General features: G+C 31.9%; 6 protein-coding genes and 1 non-coding gene across 7 annotated transcripts, besides 2 other annotated features; 3 read left to right on the forward strand and 4 right to left on the reverse strand.

Moving 5' to 3' along the window:
• Positions 1-4,051: 4,051 nt before the first annotated feature.
• Positions 4,052-4,283: a mobile genetic element.
• A 131-nt stretch (positions 4,284-4,414) lies between these two features.
• On the reverse strand, positions 4,415-6,235 carry TVAGG3_0672490 (bifunctional inhibitor/lipid-transfer protein/seed storage 2s albumin superfamily protein family; the record flags this gene model as incomplete). Its single annotated transcript, XM_001330556.1, has 1 exon — positions 4,415-6,235. The coding sequence occupies one exon, from the start codon at positions 6,233-6,235 to the stop codon at positions 4,415-4,417; it is 1,821 nt and encodes a 606-aa protein (XP_001330592.1).
• Positions 6,236-6,307: 72 nt separating this feature from the next.
• On the reverse strand, positions 6,308-6,778 carry TVAGG3_0672500 (uncharacterized protein; the record flags this gene model as incomplete). Its single annotated transcript, XM_001330555.1, has 1 exon — positions 6,308-6,778. One exon carries the CDS (start codon positions 6,776-6,778, stop codon positions 6,308-6,310), a length of 471 nt encoding a protein of 156 aa, XP_001330591.1.
• Positions 6,779-8,474: 1,696 nt separating this feature from the next.
• Positions 8,475-8,547, reverse strand: TVAGG3_0672510. Its single transcript has one exon. It is a non-coding gene; the product is annotated as a tRNA-Thr (tRNA).
• Positions 8,548-8,776: 229 nt separating this feature from the next.
• TVAGG3_0672520 (GTPase activation domain, GAP family) lies at positions 8,777-10,959 on the forward strand (the record flags this gene model as incomplete). The annotated part of the gene is made up of 1 exon (XM_001314541.1): positions 8,797-10,911. One exon carries the CDS (start codon positions 8,797-8,799, stop codon positions 10,909-10,911), a length of 2,115 nt encoding a protein of 704 aa, XP_001314569.1.
• Positions 10,960-11,045: 86 nt separating this feature from the next.
• Positions 11,046-12,817, reverse strand: TVAGG3_0672530 (uncharacterized protein; the record flags this gene model as incomplete). Its single annotated transcript, XM_001314540.1, has 1 exon — positions 11,389-12,624. The coding sequence occupies one exon, from the start codon at positions 12,622-12,624 to the stop codon at positions 11,389-11,391; it is 1,236 nt and encodes a 411-aa protein (XP_001314568.1).
• A 708-nt stretch (positions 12,818-13,525) lies between these two features.
• On the forward strand, positions 13,526-15,023 carry TVAGG3_0672540 (positive regulation of translation initiation in response to endoplasmic reticulum stress; the record flags this gene model as incomplete). The annotated part of the gene is made up of 1 exon (XM_001314539.2): positions 13,535-14,995. The coding sequence occupies one exon, from the start codon at positions 13,535-13,537 to the stop codon at positions 14,993-14,995; it is 1,461 nt and encodes a 486-aa protein (XP_001314567.1).
• A 2,994-nt stretch (positions 15,024-18,017) lies between these two features.
• Positions 18,018-18,443, forward strand: TVAGG3_0672550 (transcription-initiator DNA-binding domain ibd family; the record flags this gene model as incomplete). The annotated part of the gene is made up of 1 exon (XM_001314538.1): positions 18,018-18,443. The coding sequence occupies one exon, from the start codon at positions 18,018-18,020 to the stop codon at positions 18,441-18,443; it is 426 nt and encodes a 141-aa protein (XP_001314566.1).
• Positions 18,444-18,750: 307 nt separating this feature from the next.
• Positions 18,751-18,788: a mobile genetic element.
• Positions 18,789-19,183: the final 395 nt, after the last annotated feature.

Raw genomic sequence — 19,183 nt, forward strand, 5'->3', positions numbered from 1 at the left:
ATCATTTGTTCATATTCCAAATTGTTCTTTTCAAAAATTTCAAAACTCAAATGCATTTACTTTTTCTCTTTCTGATAAGATCAAAAATTGGCGAAACATCAGAAAGTCACTATCTTCTCAGTGGAGAAGAAGAACCACAATTCCTTCAGCCAGATTATACAGTTCTTATCTCTGTTGATAACCAATTATTAACATTTAAGTCCGCGATTGTACAATCGAGCAAGAGGGACTATGTGTACTACAAATGTGATGTTACAATTACATCAGAAAGTAAGTTTGAAAATAATTTTGCTTTTGGAAAGTCTACTTCATCAAGCTTCGGCGGAGCACTTTATCTTCACGAATCAGTTTTCCAAATTGTTTCACCAGATTCAAGTAAAAATTCAATCTTTTCCGGAAATTCAGCAGCTTATGGTGGTGCTTTGTGCTTAGTTTCTACAGCATCATACTTATCAAACGCAGTATTCACATCTAACCAAGCATACAAGCATGCAGGCGCAGTCTACTTCGAAAACAAGTTAATCAGCAACGGACACCTTTCTAACGTTGTTCAGTTCCTTGGCACATCGTTAAAGTTCAATGATAATGCAGCATCAGAATACGGTGGTGCCATCATGATATATGCTGCGTCAGAAGTTTATATCGAGCGTTCTATTTTCAACAGCAACCGATGCTGTTTTTCCGGTGGTGCCATTCGTCTTATGAATGTTGACAGTCTTAAACTTAACTACGTTGTTTTCTCATGCAACGTTGTTGATGCACACCAAACAGAGCTTCATATCCCATATAAACTTCGTCAAGAGAAAGGCGAAAGTATCAATAATGATTTTTCTAACAAAGTCACATCAACACGATTTGTTGGTCGTAGTGGTGGTGCTATTGGATTCTCTTCTGATGACAAGAAAGGAAATCTCATTAATGGTGCTCAAACATATGAAAAGCGACATTTTGAAACACATCACTGTTGTTTCTACAAAAGACACATCAACATACACCGGCCAAACATTCGGTGATGGTGCAGCACACGAGATCTTAATTGATGGATACACGGAATTCATTTCATATGATGATTACATATATAACTTCAATCCTAATGAACTTCCATCACAATCAGTTTCACAAGTTGTTCGCACATGGCTTGAAGACGTCACAAGTATGGTTTTTCTTGGCAATCGATTCAACTCAGATCCAAACACAATTGATCTTTGTTCAGGCAAAGAAGACAAAGAATTGACATATCCAACATCTATTTCATATTCTTACGCGACTATTTCTAACGTCGGTGATAGCACAACAAGTAATGTTGCATCACCAACGAATACACATATGTTGCAACCGCTATCACAAAACTTCCACAAAAGACAGCAGGCTCACAAACTAAATATAGTTCAGCTAAACTGAGGATTGATTCACCGACAAGTTATTTCAATCCATCATTTGTTTCATTCACTATCCCACCAGCAACACCACACAGCACAGCTCATTCAACACCACATTCAACAGCACATTCAACACCACACAGCACTTTCCACTCTACACCACACTCAACAGCATTTAGTACAGCACACTCAACTCCACATTCTACAGCACATTCCACTCCATTTAGTACTGGCCACTCGACATCACACAGTACATTCCATTCTACACCACATTCCACAGCTCATTCAACACCACATAGTACATTCCACAGTACTCCACATTCTACTCCTCACAGTACATTCCACTCCACACCTCACTCAACAGCACACTCTACTCCTCATAGTACACCACATTCCACAGCTCATTCCACTCCTCACAGCACTTTCCATATTACTCCTTTCAAGACAGCATTTTCTACACCACATAGCACAGCATTTAGTACAGCACACTCAACTCCTCACAGTACAGCACATTCAACAGCATTTAGTACACCACACTCAACTCCACACAGTACAGCATTTGTCACAGCATTTTCTACACCACATAGCACAGCACACAAAACTCCTTTCGACACTATGTCATCAACTCCATTTAGTACAGCATTCGAAACAGTTTATTCTACACCATTCATCACAACACATCAAGCACCATACAACACAGTTCACAGAACACCCGATTTAACAGCTGTTTCTATTTCTAAAGAAGAACTACCACCTACACCAGCTGCTACATCTGCTCTCAAAATCGAAGGAAGCACCACAACTAAGAAACGAAGTATCTGGCCAATCATTGTTGGTGTTATCTGCGGATTACTTCTTCTTTCTCTTATTATCTTCTTCATCCTATTCAAGCGTCGGAAAGAAGACAGTGACACACAAGAGATATCGGACGAATCATTGAAGAGTGCATCAGAAGAAACGAAGATGGAAACATATATTGACACGAACATCATGGTCACTACAGAGAATCCAATTTGGACACATACTCTGGAAGAAAATGATCCATTTGATCTTGATTTTGAAGAAAAAGAATGTCCAGAATCATTCATGGCACAAAATGACCATCTTAACTACCAAGAATCAAAGTTCCCAACGGAACATTAACCTTTTGACTAATTATATTTATTGTTTTATTTATAATAAACGGTTTATCTATCATGTAAATATACAATAATTTTTCAATAATAACATATGACTTTAAACTTGTCAACCCAATAAATATATCCATTGTTTTATTAAGTGAATTATTCATTCTTTCCTTGGTGCTTTAGTAAGAGTCCAAAAAAGACCAAATGTTTCATTCAGAATTGCCAAAATGACTCCAGAATTGCCAAGTCTGAATCCTTAATCCAATCAAATTTTAAATCACGTAGTTGGAAAATAAGCCAAAATTGTCAACGATGGGCACAAATTTTGCCTGACAAAGCCCGTAAATGGCTTATTTTCCAACTACATTATGTTCAGAATTTGCAGTATATCCGACCAAATAAACATATTCAAATTTCTTGCGCATTGAGTATGTATGAATTATAACATAATTCGCAAAATCATAATGACAAGACGCCAAATTATGCTATATCTTATCTTACTTAAATATAGTAGACTTAAGATAAAAATATTTGTGTGTAAATATACATGTTTAGTTCGCTTATGCAAAATTAGAAAACATAGCAAAATTAAATAACATCTGCTCTTTTCGCTTAACCTTTTGTTCTGTGTAGAGCATTTTTCCTGGATATAAGGTACCAAAGAATAACATTTTGGAAAGAACTAAATATTTATCTCCGTAATTCTTGTTACCATCAATATTTTTGAGTTTAAATTTAGAGTAATTTCGTTTTTGTGTTGGTAAATCATAATGTATGGCCCAATTTTTATCAACATTTCCTATTTTTCCTAGTTCTATTATCTCATCATCTTTCATTGTACGATCATCAAGGATTATCCAATTTCCTGGAGATGCCTCACCAAAAAGCTGATAATGATTCATAAATCTTGGAAGTCTGGAATAAGTAATTGTGTAACTTTCAAGATATACCTTTGAAGATAGAAAATCCCATGTAATTTCCATAACTGGATCATTAAGTGCAGTAAGAAATCTATCATAAGCATATTTATAGAGATCCAAGAAAATGCAATCAATATTTGCGCGAGTGGAAGGATTTGGCTCAGCAGAAAAAAATAGTAGATGAGTTTTTAGCTATTAAAAATCCAGCTTTTGTAAGATTTTCTTCTTCGTATGCTTCTCGCATTGCTGTAAATAAATCTGTGAAATTGGAAATGCTGCCTGAATAAAGCCTTGTTGTAACGTTAATTGCAGACAACTTCTTAAGAGAAGTTGAAAGATAAAAGAAGCAGAATAGAATCATCAAAAAAATTTATCCAAAAAAAAATCGAGTTTTGAAAAATGCAAAATATTGATTATTATTAAATTTTCATGATACAATAGTGATCAAACAGCAAATTACATGAAAATTTAAAGACTTGATTTTATAAATCTTGTGAATTCAAAATTGCCTTGTTTGAATAGTAAACAAAATTGAATTTATACAGTATAAAACTAAAACAATAATACTACGCGCAACTTTGAATTTGATCGGTTTTTTACATTCAATTTTGTCATCTCTTTAAGAGTCCACGGTCCGGCCAAGCGAAGGCTATCGTAAATCTTCAAAATTTATATGGCAAGGTCCAAATCTAATTATAGATTCTGATTTGATATCATATTTATATACTGTTTTTAATATAATTTTTAGATTTCGTTAACCAAGAAGCTCAAAAAAATCGATTCAAGAGGAAGACGATAACGATAATTCTCATTTTAGCATTCAATTTTTGAATAGTATTGAAAATGTACCGTGGACCCTTAAATATACTCATGAGGCTCCAGTTTACTCCGTCTCAAAAGTCGCTACATTTTTTCATTAGAAATTTTCAAAAAAAGATAAATAAACCGTTTATTATAAATAAAACAATAAATATAATTAGTCAAAAGGTTAATGTTCCGTTGGGAACTTTGATTCTTGGTAGTTAAGATGGTCATTTTGTGCCATGAATGATTCTGGACATTCTTTTTCTTCAAAATCAAGATCAAATGGATCATTTTCTTCCAGAGTATGTGTCCAAATTGGATTCTCTGTAGTGACCATGATGTTCGTGTCAATATATGTTTCCATCTTCGTTTCTTCTGATGCACTCTTCAATGATTCGTCCGATATCTCTTGTGTGTCACTGTCTTCTTTCCGACGCTTGAATAGGATGAAGAAGATAATAAGAGAAAGAAGAAGTAATCCGCAGATAACACCAACAATGATTGGCCAGATACTTCGTTTCTTAGTTGTGGTGCTTCCTTCGATTTTGAGAGCAGATGTAGCAGCTGGTGTAGGTGGTAGTTCTTCTTTAGAAATAGAAACAGCTGTTAAATCGGGTGTTCTGTGAACTGTGTTGTATGGTGCTTGATGTGTTGTGATGAATGGTGTAGAATAAACTGTTTCGAATGCTGTACTAAATGGAGTTGATGACATAGTGTCGAAAGGAGTTTTGTGTGCTGTGCTATGTGGTGTAGAAAATGCTGTGACAAATGCTGTACTGTGTGGAGTTGAGTGTGGTGTACTAAATGCTGTTGAATGTGCTGTACTGTGAGGAGTTGAGTGTGCTGTACTAAATGCTGTGCTATGTGGTGTAGAAAATGCTGTCTTGAAAGGAGTAATATGGAAAGTGCTGTGAGGAGTGGAATGAGCTGTGGAATGTGGTGTACTATGAGGAGTAGAGTGTGCTGTTGAGTGAGGTGTGGAGTGGAATGTACTGTGAGGAGTAGAATGTGGAGTACTGTGGAATGTACTATGTGGTGTTGAATGAGCTGTGGAATGTGGTGTAGAATGGAATGTACTGTGTGATGTCGAGTGGCCAGTACTAAATGGAGTGGAATGTGCTGTAGAATGTGGAGTTGAGTGTGCTGTACTAAATGCTGTTGAGTGTGGTGTAGAGTGGAAAGTGCTGTGTGGTGTTGAATGTGCTGTTGAATGTGGTGTTGAATGAGCTGTGCTGTGTGGTGTTGCTGGTGGGATAGTGAATGAAACAAATGATGGATTGAAATAACTTGTCGGTGAATCAATCCTCAGTTTAGCTGAACTATATTTAGTTTGTGAGCCTGCTGTCTTTTGTGGAAGTTTTGTGATAGCGGTTGCAACATATGTGTATTCGGTTGGTGATGCAACATTACTTGTTGTGCTATCACCGACGTTAGAAATAGTCGCGTAAGAATATGAAATAGATGTTGGATATGTCAATTCTTTGTCTTCTTTGCCTGAACAAAGATCAATTGTGTTTGGATCTGAGTTGAATCGATTGCCAAGAAAAACCATACTTGTGACGTCTTCAAGCCATGTGCGAACAACTTGTGAAACTGATTGTGATGGAAGTTCATTAGGATTGAAGTTATATATGTAATCATCATATGAAATGAATTCCGTGTATCCATCAATTAAGATCTCGTGTGCTGCACCATCACCGAATGTTTGGCCGGTGTATGTTGATGTGTCTTTGTAGAAACAACAGTGATGTGTTTCAAAATGTCGCTTTTCATATGTTTGAGCACCATTAATGAGATTTCCTTTCTTGTCATCAGAAGAGAATCCAATAGCACCACCACCACGACCAACAAATCGTGTTGATGTGACTTTGTTAGAAAAATCATTATTGATACTTTCGCCTTTCTCTTGACGAAGTTTATATGGGATATGAAGCTCTGTTTGGTGTGCATCAACAACGTTGCATGAGAAAACAACGTAGTTAAGTTTAAGACTGTCAACATTCATAAGACGAATGGCACCACCGGAAAAACAGCATCGGTTGCTGTTGAAAATAGAACGCTCGATATAAACTTGTTTTCACTTGTTTTCGAAGTAGACTGCGCCTGCGTGCTTGTATGCTTGGTTAGATGTGAATACTGCGTTTGATAAGTATGATGCTGTAGAAACTAAGCACAAAGCACCACCATAAGCTGCTGAATTTCCGGAAAAGATTGAATTTTTACTTGAATCTGGTGAAACAATTTGGAAAACTGATTCGTGAAGATAAAGTGCTCCGCCGAAGCTTGATGAAGTAGACTTTCCAAAAGCAAAATTATTTTCAAACTTACTTTCTGATGTAATTGTAACATCACATTTGTAGTACACATAGTCCCTCTTGCTCGATTGTACAATCGCGGACTTAAACGTTAATAATTGGTTATCAACAGAGATAAGAACTGTATAATCTGGCTGAAGGAATTGTGGTTCTTCTTCTCCACTGAGAAGATAGTGACTTTCTGATGTTTCGCCAATTTTTGATCTTATCAGAAAGAGAAAAAGTAAATGCATTTGAGTTTTGAAATTTTTGAAAATAATAATTTGGAATATGAACAAATGATACAAATATGTAGAACATAATAAATTGGTAAAAAATAGTGAAAAAGTAGAATTATTCTAAACTACGATTAGAAATTTTGAATATCCATTCAAAATTGACTGGATAGAAATTGTCCTACAATTCGATATAGAATTCAACGATTACGATTGTTTATGGATACAAATAAATATGAATTTCTAAAAGTCATATTAACAAAATTGAATGAATTCCACGGTTTTCAATTCTAAAGTTTCGAAATACATCAGACATGTTAAAAATCAAACAACAATTTGAATCTAAATTTTCTTTTCATTAAAGATTGGAAATTGAGCGGGCAATTTTAAACTCATTTCAGGAAACATATGTATAATTAATTTCACCGATTAGTTCATAATATGATCAATCAGATTCAATTGAAGCTTGGCTCATTATTCCTTGATAGATTGGCAACACTATCATAGTTCAGTACTTCTATCTAATAAAATTTGTGCAAAAACACACCCAAAATTTATTATTCTGGTCTCAAAAATTATCCAATTCCCAATTTTCTCAATTTTTAAGGTTAAATTTATATAAATCTAATGATTATCTTCTTCTTACACTTTCACACACTTTCAATAAAAAAGATTTCTGCTATTAATATTACATCCAGACCTTATTCTGGTAATCTTAAGGATTTCAATGATTTATTTACAGCGATGCGCGAAGTTTATGAGGAAGAAAATCTTACCCGAGCCGGCTTTTTAATTGCGAAAAATTCGTCTTCTTATTACAGTCAAGATCAGGCTACTGATGTAGGTCGAACCCCGGTTGATTCTATTTTTTTGACCCATCTTAAATATTCAGGATTGAGATTTCTTACTAGGCCAGGTGATCCAATAATGGAAATTACTTTTGACTTTCTATCTTCAAAAGTAAATCTTGAAAGATACACAATTACATATCAACCATGAACCATTATCAATTATATGGTGAAGCATCCCCTGGTAATTGGATACTTCTTGATGATCGAATCTCAGCGGATTCAGAAATTATTAGTATCGGTCAATTAGGACCAGAGCCTCTAAATTGGGCAGCTCATTACTCATTGCCACCTCAAAAAAGAAATTACTCGAAGTTTAAAATGAAAAATATTGATATAAACAAGAACTATAATGACGCCTATTTAGTAATTACAAAGCTATTGTTTTATGGTACCCTATATCCAGGCAAAATGCTCTATACTCCAGAAAAGGTTAAGAAGAAAGATCAAATGTTATTTAATTTTGCGATGTTTGCTAATTTTGTATAAAAATTTTCATGTTATTTAGAAAATGTTATTTAAAGCGTAATGACGAATCACTAGACTTCATTTTAGAAAGCAACGTTTTTGAGAAAGTGCAAAATGTTGTTAGCAAAGAGATTTTGGATAGATATTAATTAATAATTGACAAAAATCAGCTTAACTTTGGTTCTTGAATCAATCAACATATTTTGAATAAATAAAAAACGTGGTGATTAAATTTCTAAGATCTTGATCATTATATGAGACATTATTCGTAATAATCTCCTATCCTGTGGTTCTTGGTAGTGAATCTTTTAATTTTGGAGGTTCTGGACAAGCTTTGATACATTCATTTCATCAGAATCGAATTTTAAAAAAAAATCAATTGAATAGGAAAAATTGAATGCCTACGACCGGATTTGAACCGGCGACCTTGCGCTTACAAGGCGCACGCAATAACCACTATGCTACGCAGGCTATTCAATTTAAAGATTTGACAAAAATATATAATAATAATTCAAAGATCAAAATGTAATAAATGTTAATTTATTAGCATATTATAGGCACAATGTGAATCAATCTAATGTATTACAATAAAATATATTTATATAAAAAAATTATATAATTTTTTCCCCCTTATCGCCTAATCTTGGTAATGAAATTTTTTATATTATGCAGTCAGATTTATAGATTCAAATCGCAAAGGAAACTATCCATTTTTTAATTATGTCTGATACCGATTCTAGCGAATCATCATCAAATAAAGAAAAACCAGCTCAACCCGTTCTTCCAAAAACAATAGCATTTAGGAATTATTCATTATTAGATCCTGATTTTGAACGAGATTATTATAATAAATTTTATACCCCATCTTATTACTTTGTTAATGATACTGTAGACAAATCGCTAGATAACATATCTCAAATAATCGAATTTACTCCATTAAATCAGATTATTAAAGATCCACCTGAATTAATTTCGAAATTTAAATCATACATTCTCAATTTAATACCACAACAATCATATTCAGATGTTTTAAATCAATGGCCTCCTATTTTTCCTTCAAAATCTCTTCAATCTCGTCCATTATTTAAATTATTACTAAAATTAGTTAAATTATCAAGGAAACCAGATAAAATTTTTGCATGGTTCATTTCAGATGTATTCAATCGTATTAACGTTGTTATCAATAATAAAAAACCTTTACTTTCTTCTGCAATTTTAATTACGAAATCAAGATTAACAACATATGCAATGCTCGACGAAAAAATGTATCTTCACATTTACACTCAATCCAATCCGAAAAAGCGATCGTTGACATCTCTTTTCAATGAAAAAGCTGTCAGAGCGATTCCATCTGAAGATGGCAGCACTATTACGATTACTGGACCTCTGGCCAATGTTATTAACACAATTACATTAAGGAAAAAGGAACTTGTGACTCCTTTCTGCCAATCTTTCTCTAAAAAACCTCCTCATTTTTATATCTTTATGTCTGACATACAAAATCCCATTCCAAAGCCAATGTACGATGCAATACTTCAATCTCTTATCAATGATGATGGTATTGCTCTAAGAGCTCTCGCTGCTCCTGAAACAATTCCAAATGAACACAAAGTGAAGGTCTTTATCGCAATTCTGGATATCGGAGCGTCAACAGGATGTTTAATTTCGATGCTTTCTACCATTTTTTCTGCAATTTTCGAATTGCCAGATGCAAGTATTAAATTTTTGACTGGTCCTGAATCAATTATCCTCACTTTGTCACAGGCAACAGCTATAAGATTCAAAGGTAACTTCCAAGAGACGTTTATTACAGAATTGGCAAGTTATTTAACTGAAAATAAGGATATTAACTTATTTGAGAAGCCAAAGGAGTTTGAAGATTGTCTTTTCACATGTCTTGATAAGATATTGACAACAATTGACCAAATTCCAAAGCCAATCAGACTTGTTTGTTCAATGATCCAAAATTTTGCTTGTTTAAGGTTCAATAATCGCGAAACTGTTTGGGCTCTTGTTGGTTTCTTCCTTGGATCATTCTTACATATTCTTTTGGACCAAATTGCGATGAAAAATCAAGAATCTCAAAAAATTATTAGAGAAATCGGAAAATTAGTACGATTAACATTCACCGCTAATGAGTTCTTCCCTAAGTATGCACTTCCTGGCTGGAATGAACGTTTGTCTTCCGAATTTAAACCAAAATTATACATTTTCCTTGCAAATGTCTGCAAAGTTCCACCCGATGTTCAATTTGGAGATCCTCCCAAGTCACATATTAAGATAGGAATTGAAGAAATCATCAGAGTCATTGCAGAACCAAAAATTAACCAAAAAATTTGCGAAAGTATCAGAAAAATTACTGAAGGAGAGGTCCTTCATACAACAGCTTTGTCATGGGCTGTTGCTGCTTCAATTTCAATGCAATTCTCCTTGAATCAAGAGATGGTCGCTCCAAATTACCCAGAAGTTCTTTCTCTCGCCCCATTAATCAAACCAAACAATGAAGCTTCTGGTTATGCTGCTCTTGTCGATCCGAAAGAGTCAGAAAAACAAAATATTAAAATTTCATCTGACCAAAAAGAAGCGGAAAAGGAAGAATCAAGTGATTCCCCTGGATTAAAGATAGATCAGAACGTTGCAAAGACAGCAGAACCTGATTATTCTTATTATTCGTATTATAGCGATGAATACGAAACAGATGACAAAGATGAAGAGAGTGATTCCAAGAAAGTGGTCGTTTCCGTGGTTTCTGTTGATCCTACTAAAAAACCTGTCGTAAATGACAAAGAAAACGCGCAAGATGAAGATTCCATTCAATCATACAGCGATGTTTAATTATTATTATCTTTTGTTATCAATAGTAAAGAATTTCTTATGTTTTTTTGTATGAATTTGATCAAATTTTTTTCAATTTTTAATAAACATAAGATAAAAAGCTAATTAATATAAATACATTTGCTATACATTAGAAATTTAAGCTTGTTGAACTTTAAAAGCATAATTTAAAAATTATTAGTTCAAAATTCATATGAAAAACTCTAACAATAGTAGGGGAAAATCATTAATTTAGAATTTTTTAGTTGAATTGCATATATGTTGTTATGATATTTACTGATATTATATATATATCAGATAAAATGATGTTAAAAATATTGTTAACGCAGTCTGTTAATAAAAATTTTTGACTTATTATGTTCAAAAAGCCAGAAATTCGCATGTAAATTGGTTAAAAATATGAAATAAAAATGGTATTTTTGAATTTTCAGATATTTACAAACAATACAATAAAATATAACAATAATATATATGCAACTAGATGATACTATATGAAAAATTCTTAAAATATTCATCAGTGAAGTGTAATTCTTGCATTTGCGACCTTCTTTTAGAGAATCTAATGTAGATACAGTATGCAAGTATAACAATGATAATAAATCCAACAAACGATGCAACAGAAATCATAATTATTGTTTTAGTATCGAATTTACTATTTGTAGGCGTTGTTGTGAAGTTAAATGGGGTCATCTTGCATTCTCCATTGCCAATTTCGGATAAAGCAAGCGTTGTGGCCGTTGTATCGTTGAATGTACAAAGATTAAAGATACAATCTGAGAGATTTTCCTTGGATATATCGAAAACGCACTGAATTACATGCATTATTGTTGTTCTCATCTCACTCAAGAAGGATTTGAAGTTGTTTGCCTTGAAAACTGAATAAGTTATTTGATTTGCCGAAGATGCTTCGAAATGAAACATTATTTTAACAGTATTATTAATGTAGTTTGTTTTGGATGTCAAAATTGAATTCCACGTTAAACCTTCCCCGACCATTGACGAATTTATTCCGACATTTTGAACGAGATTGACAAAAATCGTAGCGCAATTCTTAGTGTCGACATGCTTAATGAAACAACCAGCACCATTTAAAAAATTGTTGGTTATATTTAGGTGTTGAACCTTAAAATTGTTCAAAGAACATTTAAATTGAAAAGCTGTAATGCCACAAGCATCCGGTGATAGTCCACACTTGTGAATATTCAAATGATAAAGGTATCCGTCTTTGCATGTTATATCTATCGGCTGAACCCTTTCTGTAGGATTCGTATGGCACGAAAGGAAGCAATTACCGAATAGTTTTGCAGAATTAGCGTTGATTTTGCCGCCAGAAGCTCCAGTTGAAGAATAACAAGATCGAAATATTGATGAGTTAAGAACAACAGAGCGTTCTGGTGAATTAATGAATATAGGTCCACCGCTGGCGTTAATTCTTGAAATATTAATGAATGTGCACTGGCAAATTGAAATATCAACATTTGTAAAGTCGACAGAAGAATTAAAGCTATTTTGATAAAAGCTTTTCGATGGGGAGTCGTCATATTGGTACTTAGTTGAAATTTCAGAGACAAAATTTTTTAATTCTTTTTTATTTTGTTTTTCTTGTGATAAATTGTGTGTTTTACTATCTTCTATGGCATCCAAATTGTTCGGAGGTGTGAATCCGTTCTCTTTGGTGTCAGTAAATAAAAAAAATAGACATATCAAGATCATGAAAAAAAAATAATAAAAATTAATTCAATTGTCAGATTTGAAAATCTCAATTTACAAAAAGTGAAATCAAGTTATTATTTCGGTCTTAAATTGTTTATTATGATTAGTACAACTGATTTTAAATTAATCGGATCAGCTGATCAGATCATTTTTACTGACTGGAATACAGGTAATTTTTTTGCAAATCTATGTTCATACATATTAATAGTAGCATGGCCGCGATTTGTTGTTTGAAAGAATCCATTCAAATTGCAATCGAAACTGAAATTGTGTAATGATTTTTCCGAAAATCACAATTTTCTTAGATCTTAGAAAAATCGATTGTGTATAAGCTAAATAAGTATGTTATTGACTATGTGTTCTAATCGCGAACCAAAGAATCTGAAAATTGAAACAATAAATATAAATACAGACTATTTAATCTAAAACATCATATATAGTATCTAAGAAATAATCGATGGGAGCAGTAATTAATTCATTTAATACTGATAAAATATTATTTTTTAATAAAATATAAATATCAAGAGTAATACAGGATAATTCAATATCTTTCGATCATTCAATTCGGTTTGTAATTGCAAACATTCTGAAATATTTGATACCGATATGTGAAAATGTCAAAAAAATTGAATTTTGAAAAGTTTCATAAAGAATCGAACAAATCATATCTGCCTAATATCATAAGCAGATGTAAAAAGTCAAAATCTGAAAATTATATTGAATCCATTTCGAAATATTGAAAAAAAATGATTTATCGCAACTAGAATGCCAACTTTGATGACAATAATTCATAACATTCTAATTATAATTTCTGCAAGCAAGTCAAAAGCGAAGTTTTCCATCAATGAATAAAATTGATTTTGATATTGAGAGGAAAATAATCACCCGGCCAAATTATTTGGCATTCTTGATGTTTGTTTTCCTGAATTATTTATGCTATTGCGACGTTAATTTACTTGAAAAAGCAAGAAAACTAGTTGCTGAGCATAAATGGTTCACTGGAAAAGATACAACTACAGATTTAATAAATCAAGTGGGAATTCTTGATGCAGATCCAGAGTTATTCTTCCTCAGAGCTCAGTGCTACTTTGGCCTTGATCAATTTAAAGAGGCTGTTGAAGATCTTTCAAAAGCATTAACATCAACTAAATTCGACAAAGCAAATATGCCAGCAGCATATGAAATACGATATCAGTGCCATCTCAGATTAGGAAATATTGATGATGCCGAGTATGATGCTTCGAAACTTTCATCTCCAGACCCATTAATTAAAGTTCGTAGTTATAAAGACACACTTCAAGAAATTGAACAATATAAGAAGAAAGGGAAGTACGATGAGGCTCTTCTCAACTACAAAGAAATTCTAAAAAGTTGCGATAAAGCTGTAAATCTGATGGTTGAAGCTTCAGAGACAGCTCTTATGGCCGACGACCTTGACTATTTCAATGAAATATCATCTCAGGCAATCCAACTCGACTCCTCAAATCTAAAACTCCTTGAACTTCGTGGAAAATTCTTCCTTTGCGAAAACGACTACGACTTTGCCAAACGTCATTTTATTACATGTGCACAGCGTGCTATTCAAGCTAGCAAATGTCCATCATTAAATAGACAGAACAACGAGCTCAAAACGGCTTATGATAAATTTGAGGTTGCTGCAAACAATTCGAGAGTAGAAGATGCATACTTATTCTCCAATAAGGCATTTGTTATTGCAGAACGTAATTGCAAGAACAATTCCAAGGCATATCTCAAAGCTCTTTCATTAAAGACGAAAGCTTTAGTTGTTGACAATAAAGTCAGCGAGGCCTTGGAATTTGTTAATAATAACCTCAAAAATTACCCCAATTCTACAGATTTATTACTCGAAAAAGGCGATATTTTAATTAAAATGAAGGATTTAGATGAAGCCAACAAATGTTTCCAGCAAGTTCAGCAGAGAGAAAAGAATAACAAGCGTGCAGAGAAAGCAATTAACGATATTTACGATCAAAGAGAAAAAGAAAAGAAATGCGACTATTACGAGCTTCTCAACTTGTCAAGAGATTGTACAAGAACACAAGTAAGAGATGCTGTAAGAAGAGCAGTCCGTAAATATCATCCTGATCAGTATTCGGATCCTATTAAGAAGAAAGAGATGGAAAAGATCATGCAGCACGTAAATAGAGCCAATGAGATCTTAAGCGATCCTCAGAAGAAGGCTTTGTATGATAGAGGAGAAGATCCAGATAATCCAGGCTACAGACCACCACCAGAGGGCCAGCAATCTGAACAACAGTTCTTTAATATGGGTAACGGACAATTCTTCACTTTTAATGGAGGAGGATTCAATATGGGCGGTGGTCGCGGATTCAAAATTATTTTTCACTAAAATTTGACCATTTATCTTTATATTAAATAGATAAACATCTCTTATTATTTCAATGTATTTGGATACAGAATTTATTCAAAATTGAAAAAAAATTGAAAATTAAAACGAAATCAATGATTTTGACTGAGCAAATATATATTATAAGGAATAGCTATCAAATTATGAATCATTGATAAAACACTTATATTTAGAATAGATAGATTGCAACCAATGGAACGGGAAAAAAGCATAAATACCCTATTATCGTCGTTAAATTTCATGTTCATGAAACTTGTATTAATATATGATATGAACAATTACTAGAAATAAAGAGAATATGGTTAATTTGATATTGCATTAAAAAAATTAGAGAAAATCAATCAATTTGATATCCAATAAGTTGTACATATGTATCCAATACAGATATTTAATTATAAAAGAGAACTATTTGATTTGATTGATTTTGAAAAGGAGGGTCAAATTGATTGAATCCGATATATCAAGAAATATAAAAATGAAAAGTGTGATTAGATATTCTAATTATGAAAACGATGATTTGAATTAAGTTTGGTCATAATTATGAAAATTGAATGCTTTCGAAATATGATCGTTTATTAATTAAGTTTATTCATTGTTATGAAAATTTGATAATATGATAATGTTGTGAATCGATCGGTTACGATTGTCAAAAACAAAAATAACACAAAAGTGATATGAAATTGTGGATAGCTCACATTAATTTTGAATTGAAATGTGGTAGACCAAATAATGTTTTGATTTAAGATATATAACAATATTTAATGATATTTTTAACCAAAATCTCGTGCTATTTAAAATATGATCGGTTAATGATTCAAAAAAATTATAGTATGAAACATTATTGTAAATTAAACAACTTACCATTTATATATTTTGAGTGGTCATAACTTTTCAAAACAATTCAAAATGTTGAAATTAAAAATACGTGTGATATTATTTTACACATAATTCTACATTTTAAAAAATTGTGAGGAATTTTTATAGTTTCCGGAATTATGTATAACATCATAAATTATATATTTCTCGCTTTAAAATTGATATGAGATAAAACAATGAAAAACTGACCAAATTGATAACTAATTAGTTCATCTCATATTTCATATCATTCTATATTATCTCTATGTAATTGATATTTTTGTTATAACAATTAAAAAATTCCGGTCAATTTTACAAATCCGTAGATGTAAGGATGTCAATTCGGAAAATTGTTTTCGTTTTAGGAGAATATAATTTTCCATTTGGAAAATTTAAAAAGTGAGACGCGCAGGATTCGAACTTTTTTAAAAGTTGATTTAAATATATTCTAGTGTGGAATCTAAGGATAATATCATATTTAAAATAAGAATATACGAGTTTAGGTAGTATTATTTTTTTCGATAAATTTGAGAGTATGTACGTTTAGGGCATCAAAAGTGTCAATTCGCTCAGCGAAAGCTGAGCTAGCTTCGTTCTCGAAAAAATAGGGAAGAAGTGAAGGAGAGTGATACAGATGTTGACACATTCATATAATTTCAACAAATTTGATCAAATTGAAATTCAATGAAATTCAATTCACTTCATATCCTTCAGTCAGTACATTGACATCCTTCTACATCACAATGATAACTCGTGCATCAATAGTTCTACAACTAACTCAGAAAAAAAAACAAGATTTTTACTTCCAGCTTGCAGCTTTTAAAAAGTTTCGATGATAAAAATCACTCTACTCTTGTTTATAGATATGTGATGATAGTAGGTAAACATATTCTTATCGATTTTAATTAAAATATTTTTACGAAAATCTGAACCAATTACAGAGTTATTCATAAAGTTTATGATAACTGTAATTATTTCATCTTTGTTTTATATTTGAATAAACAATTTAATTTAAATTGCATAATATTTTTTGGTTGAAAGACAGGAAACTTAATTGAGTTTGTATTATTTTTATCGTTTAATTCATCGTATCAGTGAGTGATCCAGATATTTAAGATATTTAGAAAAAATTATTAATTTGATTAACAAATTTTAATCAAAATAGCAAAAATCTATTTGATAGCTGTAAACAAACAATAATTTTTATTTCAAGCAAAATCACTTATTTTCATCTAAACGTATAAAATTGTCAATTTTATAAAAATAAATTGAAAATCTCAAGAAATGTAAAGGAGAGTAATATTTTTCAATTTTCTTTTTTTCTTTGTCTCAAATATTTTTCTGTTGGAATTTTCTTGTTATCAAAAATAATTTTAATATTTGTTTATTTTATTACTATACAATAAAATTTTAAAAACTCTATTTTTCTCAAGAAAATTTTTTTCCTTCATATGAAGAAACATTTTGTTCTCCATTTAATACTGAGTCTAAATCTCGATTTTTGAATTTTCTTCTTTCCAAATTTCTTTTTTCCAAATTAGAAGTTTAATTCAAATTTTCAATAGTTTATATATTTTCTCAAACCGTCTCAGATTTTCTCACTTTTTAGGGATTTTCTCTCAAAATATACAAAAATAGTAATATCAATACATGTGTCTAATATACTTTAAAACCATCGTGACAAAATTCAAAAACGAAGAGTTCTTCTCTCCAAATTTTTTTCAAAATCAAAAAAATGAGATAAAAAAGTACGTTTGGAAAATTCATTTTTAGCATTTTAGGAATTTTCTCACTTTTCTTCCAAATTGACATCCTTAGTAGATGCTATCAACATTATAATGATTTATGATATTTGCCCTCAAAAACAATAACCCTTATTTTCAAAGCAAAAAGGTCGAATAAAAATGTGACAATAAAAATTGTGAGAAATGAAAAGTCTCAGAATCACAGACCAATCTTTTAATTAATTTTTCGAATGTATCTTACCAATTTTGCTGCCCTTCAGAAAGCTCATATGGAGTTTGCCCAATTTGATGACCAGCAATTTGCCACAGATCCGCTCGTTCTCCAACTTTCTTTTCCTGATCAATGAGAATTTCTCAGATTATCTGCTTTCTTCAAATTCGCTTCTGATCGAAATAAACGCAACATGGCCCTTTCAACATTTCAGAAACATCTCCAACTCATCAAAACATACGTTGCAAGAGGAGATTATACTGATTTTGATCGCGGACTTGCTTGTGGTATTAAGTTCGGTCCCAACTATATGCTGGTTAATACCAAGCGTCTCAAATTATTTATGGGCCGTTCAAAATCTTGTTTGAACGGTTGTTTCCATAAATGCGGGTACAATGTTTCAAGAATTTCTTCCGAGGAAAATCAAATTATCGCCGAGTTTTCCAGAAGATCCGGGCGCCCACTTCCACAGCCGCGTCAATGGTGCATTAGATCCAACGATCCAAATATTGCATCAGCTCAATCTGAATCAATTTCCGAAAGTGAAATTGAAATCGAACCAATGGAGACCTACCTTAATGTTTCTTCATTGCTCAATCGCAAGCCCGAGTCTATATAAGCTTTTCTTTGAAATACTTGTATGTCTTTGCTTTCATGCATAACTATTTAGTAAACTATTCATTATTCTTAAATACAAAAAATTTCCAATTTACGATTCTGATTTCCTTTCTCAAGACAGAATTTTTTCCAATCGTACACAAAATTTTGCCATTGGGAGCTTAATTATGGGTTCCATCGCAATTAAATTGTGTTTCAATCAGAAATTAAATGAAATGGCTCGATTTGAAAATGTCATGTTGATATGGGAGATAAATTTGCCCAATTAATAACAGATTATTAATGCATTATTAGGGTTCAACAAAGATTGTTGTAAACAGAAATTCATCAAAAGTGACACTTCAGAAAAGCTAAAATATTGAATTTTTGGAACTTTTGATAGAGCACGTTTTTAAATATTAATTAAAGTAAATGTATATTTTGTAAAGATTCTTTTTAATAAAAAAATAAAATTTTGAAGAAGAACACAAAATCTTCTGAAAAATAATATCACATAAACTCATATTATTTTCTAATATATAACTATTTTATATAAAAATCAAATTCAATGATCTTAAAAGCGAAGGATAAACCTCAAAATTTACGAATATAATGAGTGGGAATATAATGCTTATCTATCATAAACCATATGAAATATTAATTTTTGCTTTACGCCTAATTTTTGACGACAATTAGCAAAAAATGTTAAATGTTAACACTCAGTCCATTTGAATATGAAAAATAAAATTGACTTTGATTAAA

Source organism: Trichomonas vaginalis, chromosome III (assembly GCF_026262505.1).
Source record: "Trichomonas vaginalis G3 chromosome III, whole genome shotgun sequence".
Taxonomy (NCBI): domain Eukaryota; phylum Parabasalia; order Trichomonadida; family Trichomonadidae; genus Trichomonas; species Trichomonas vaginalis.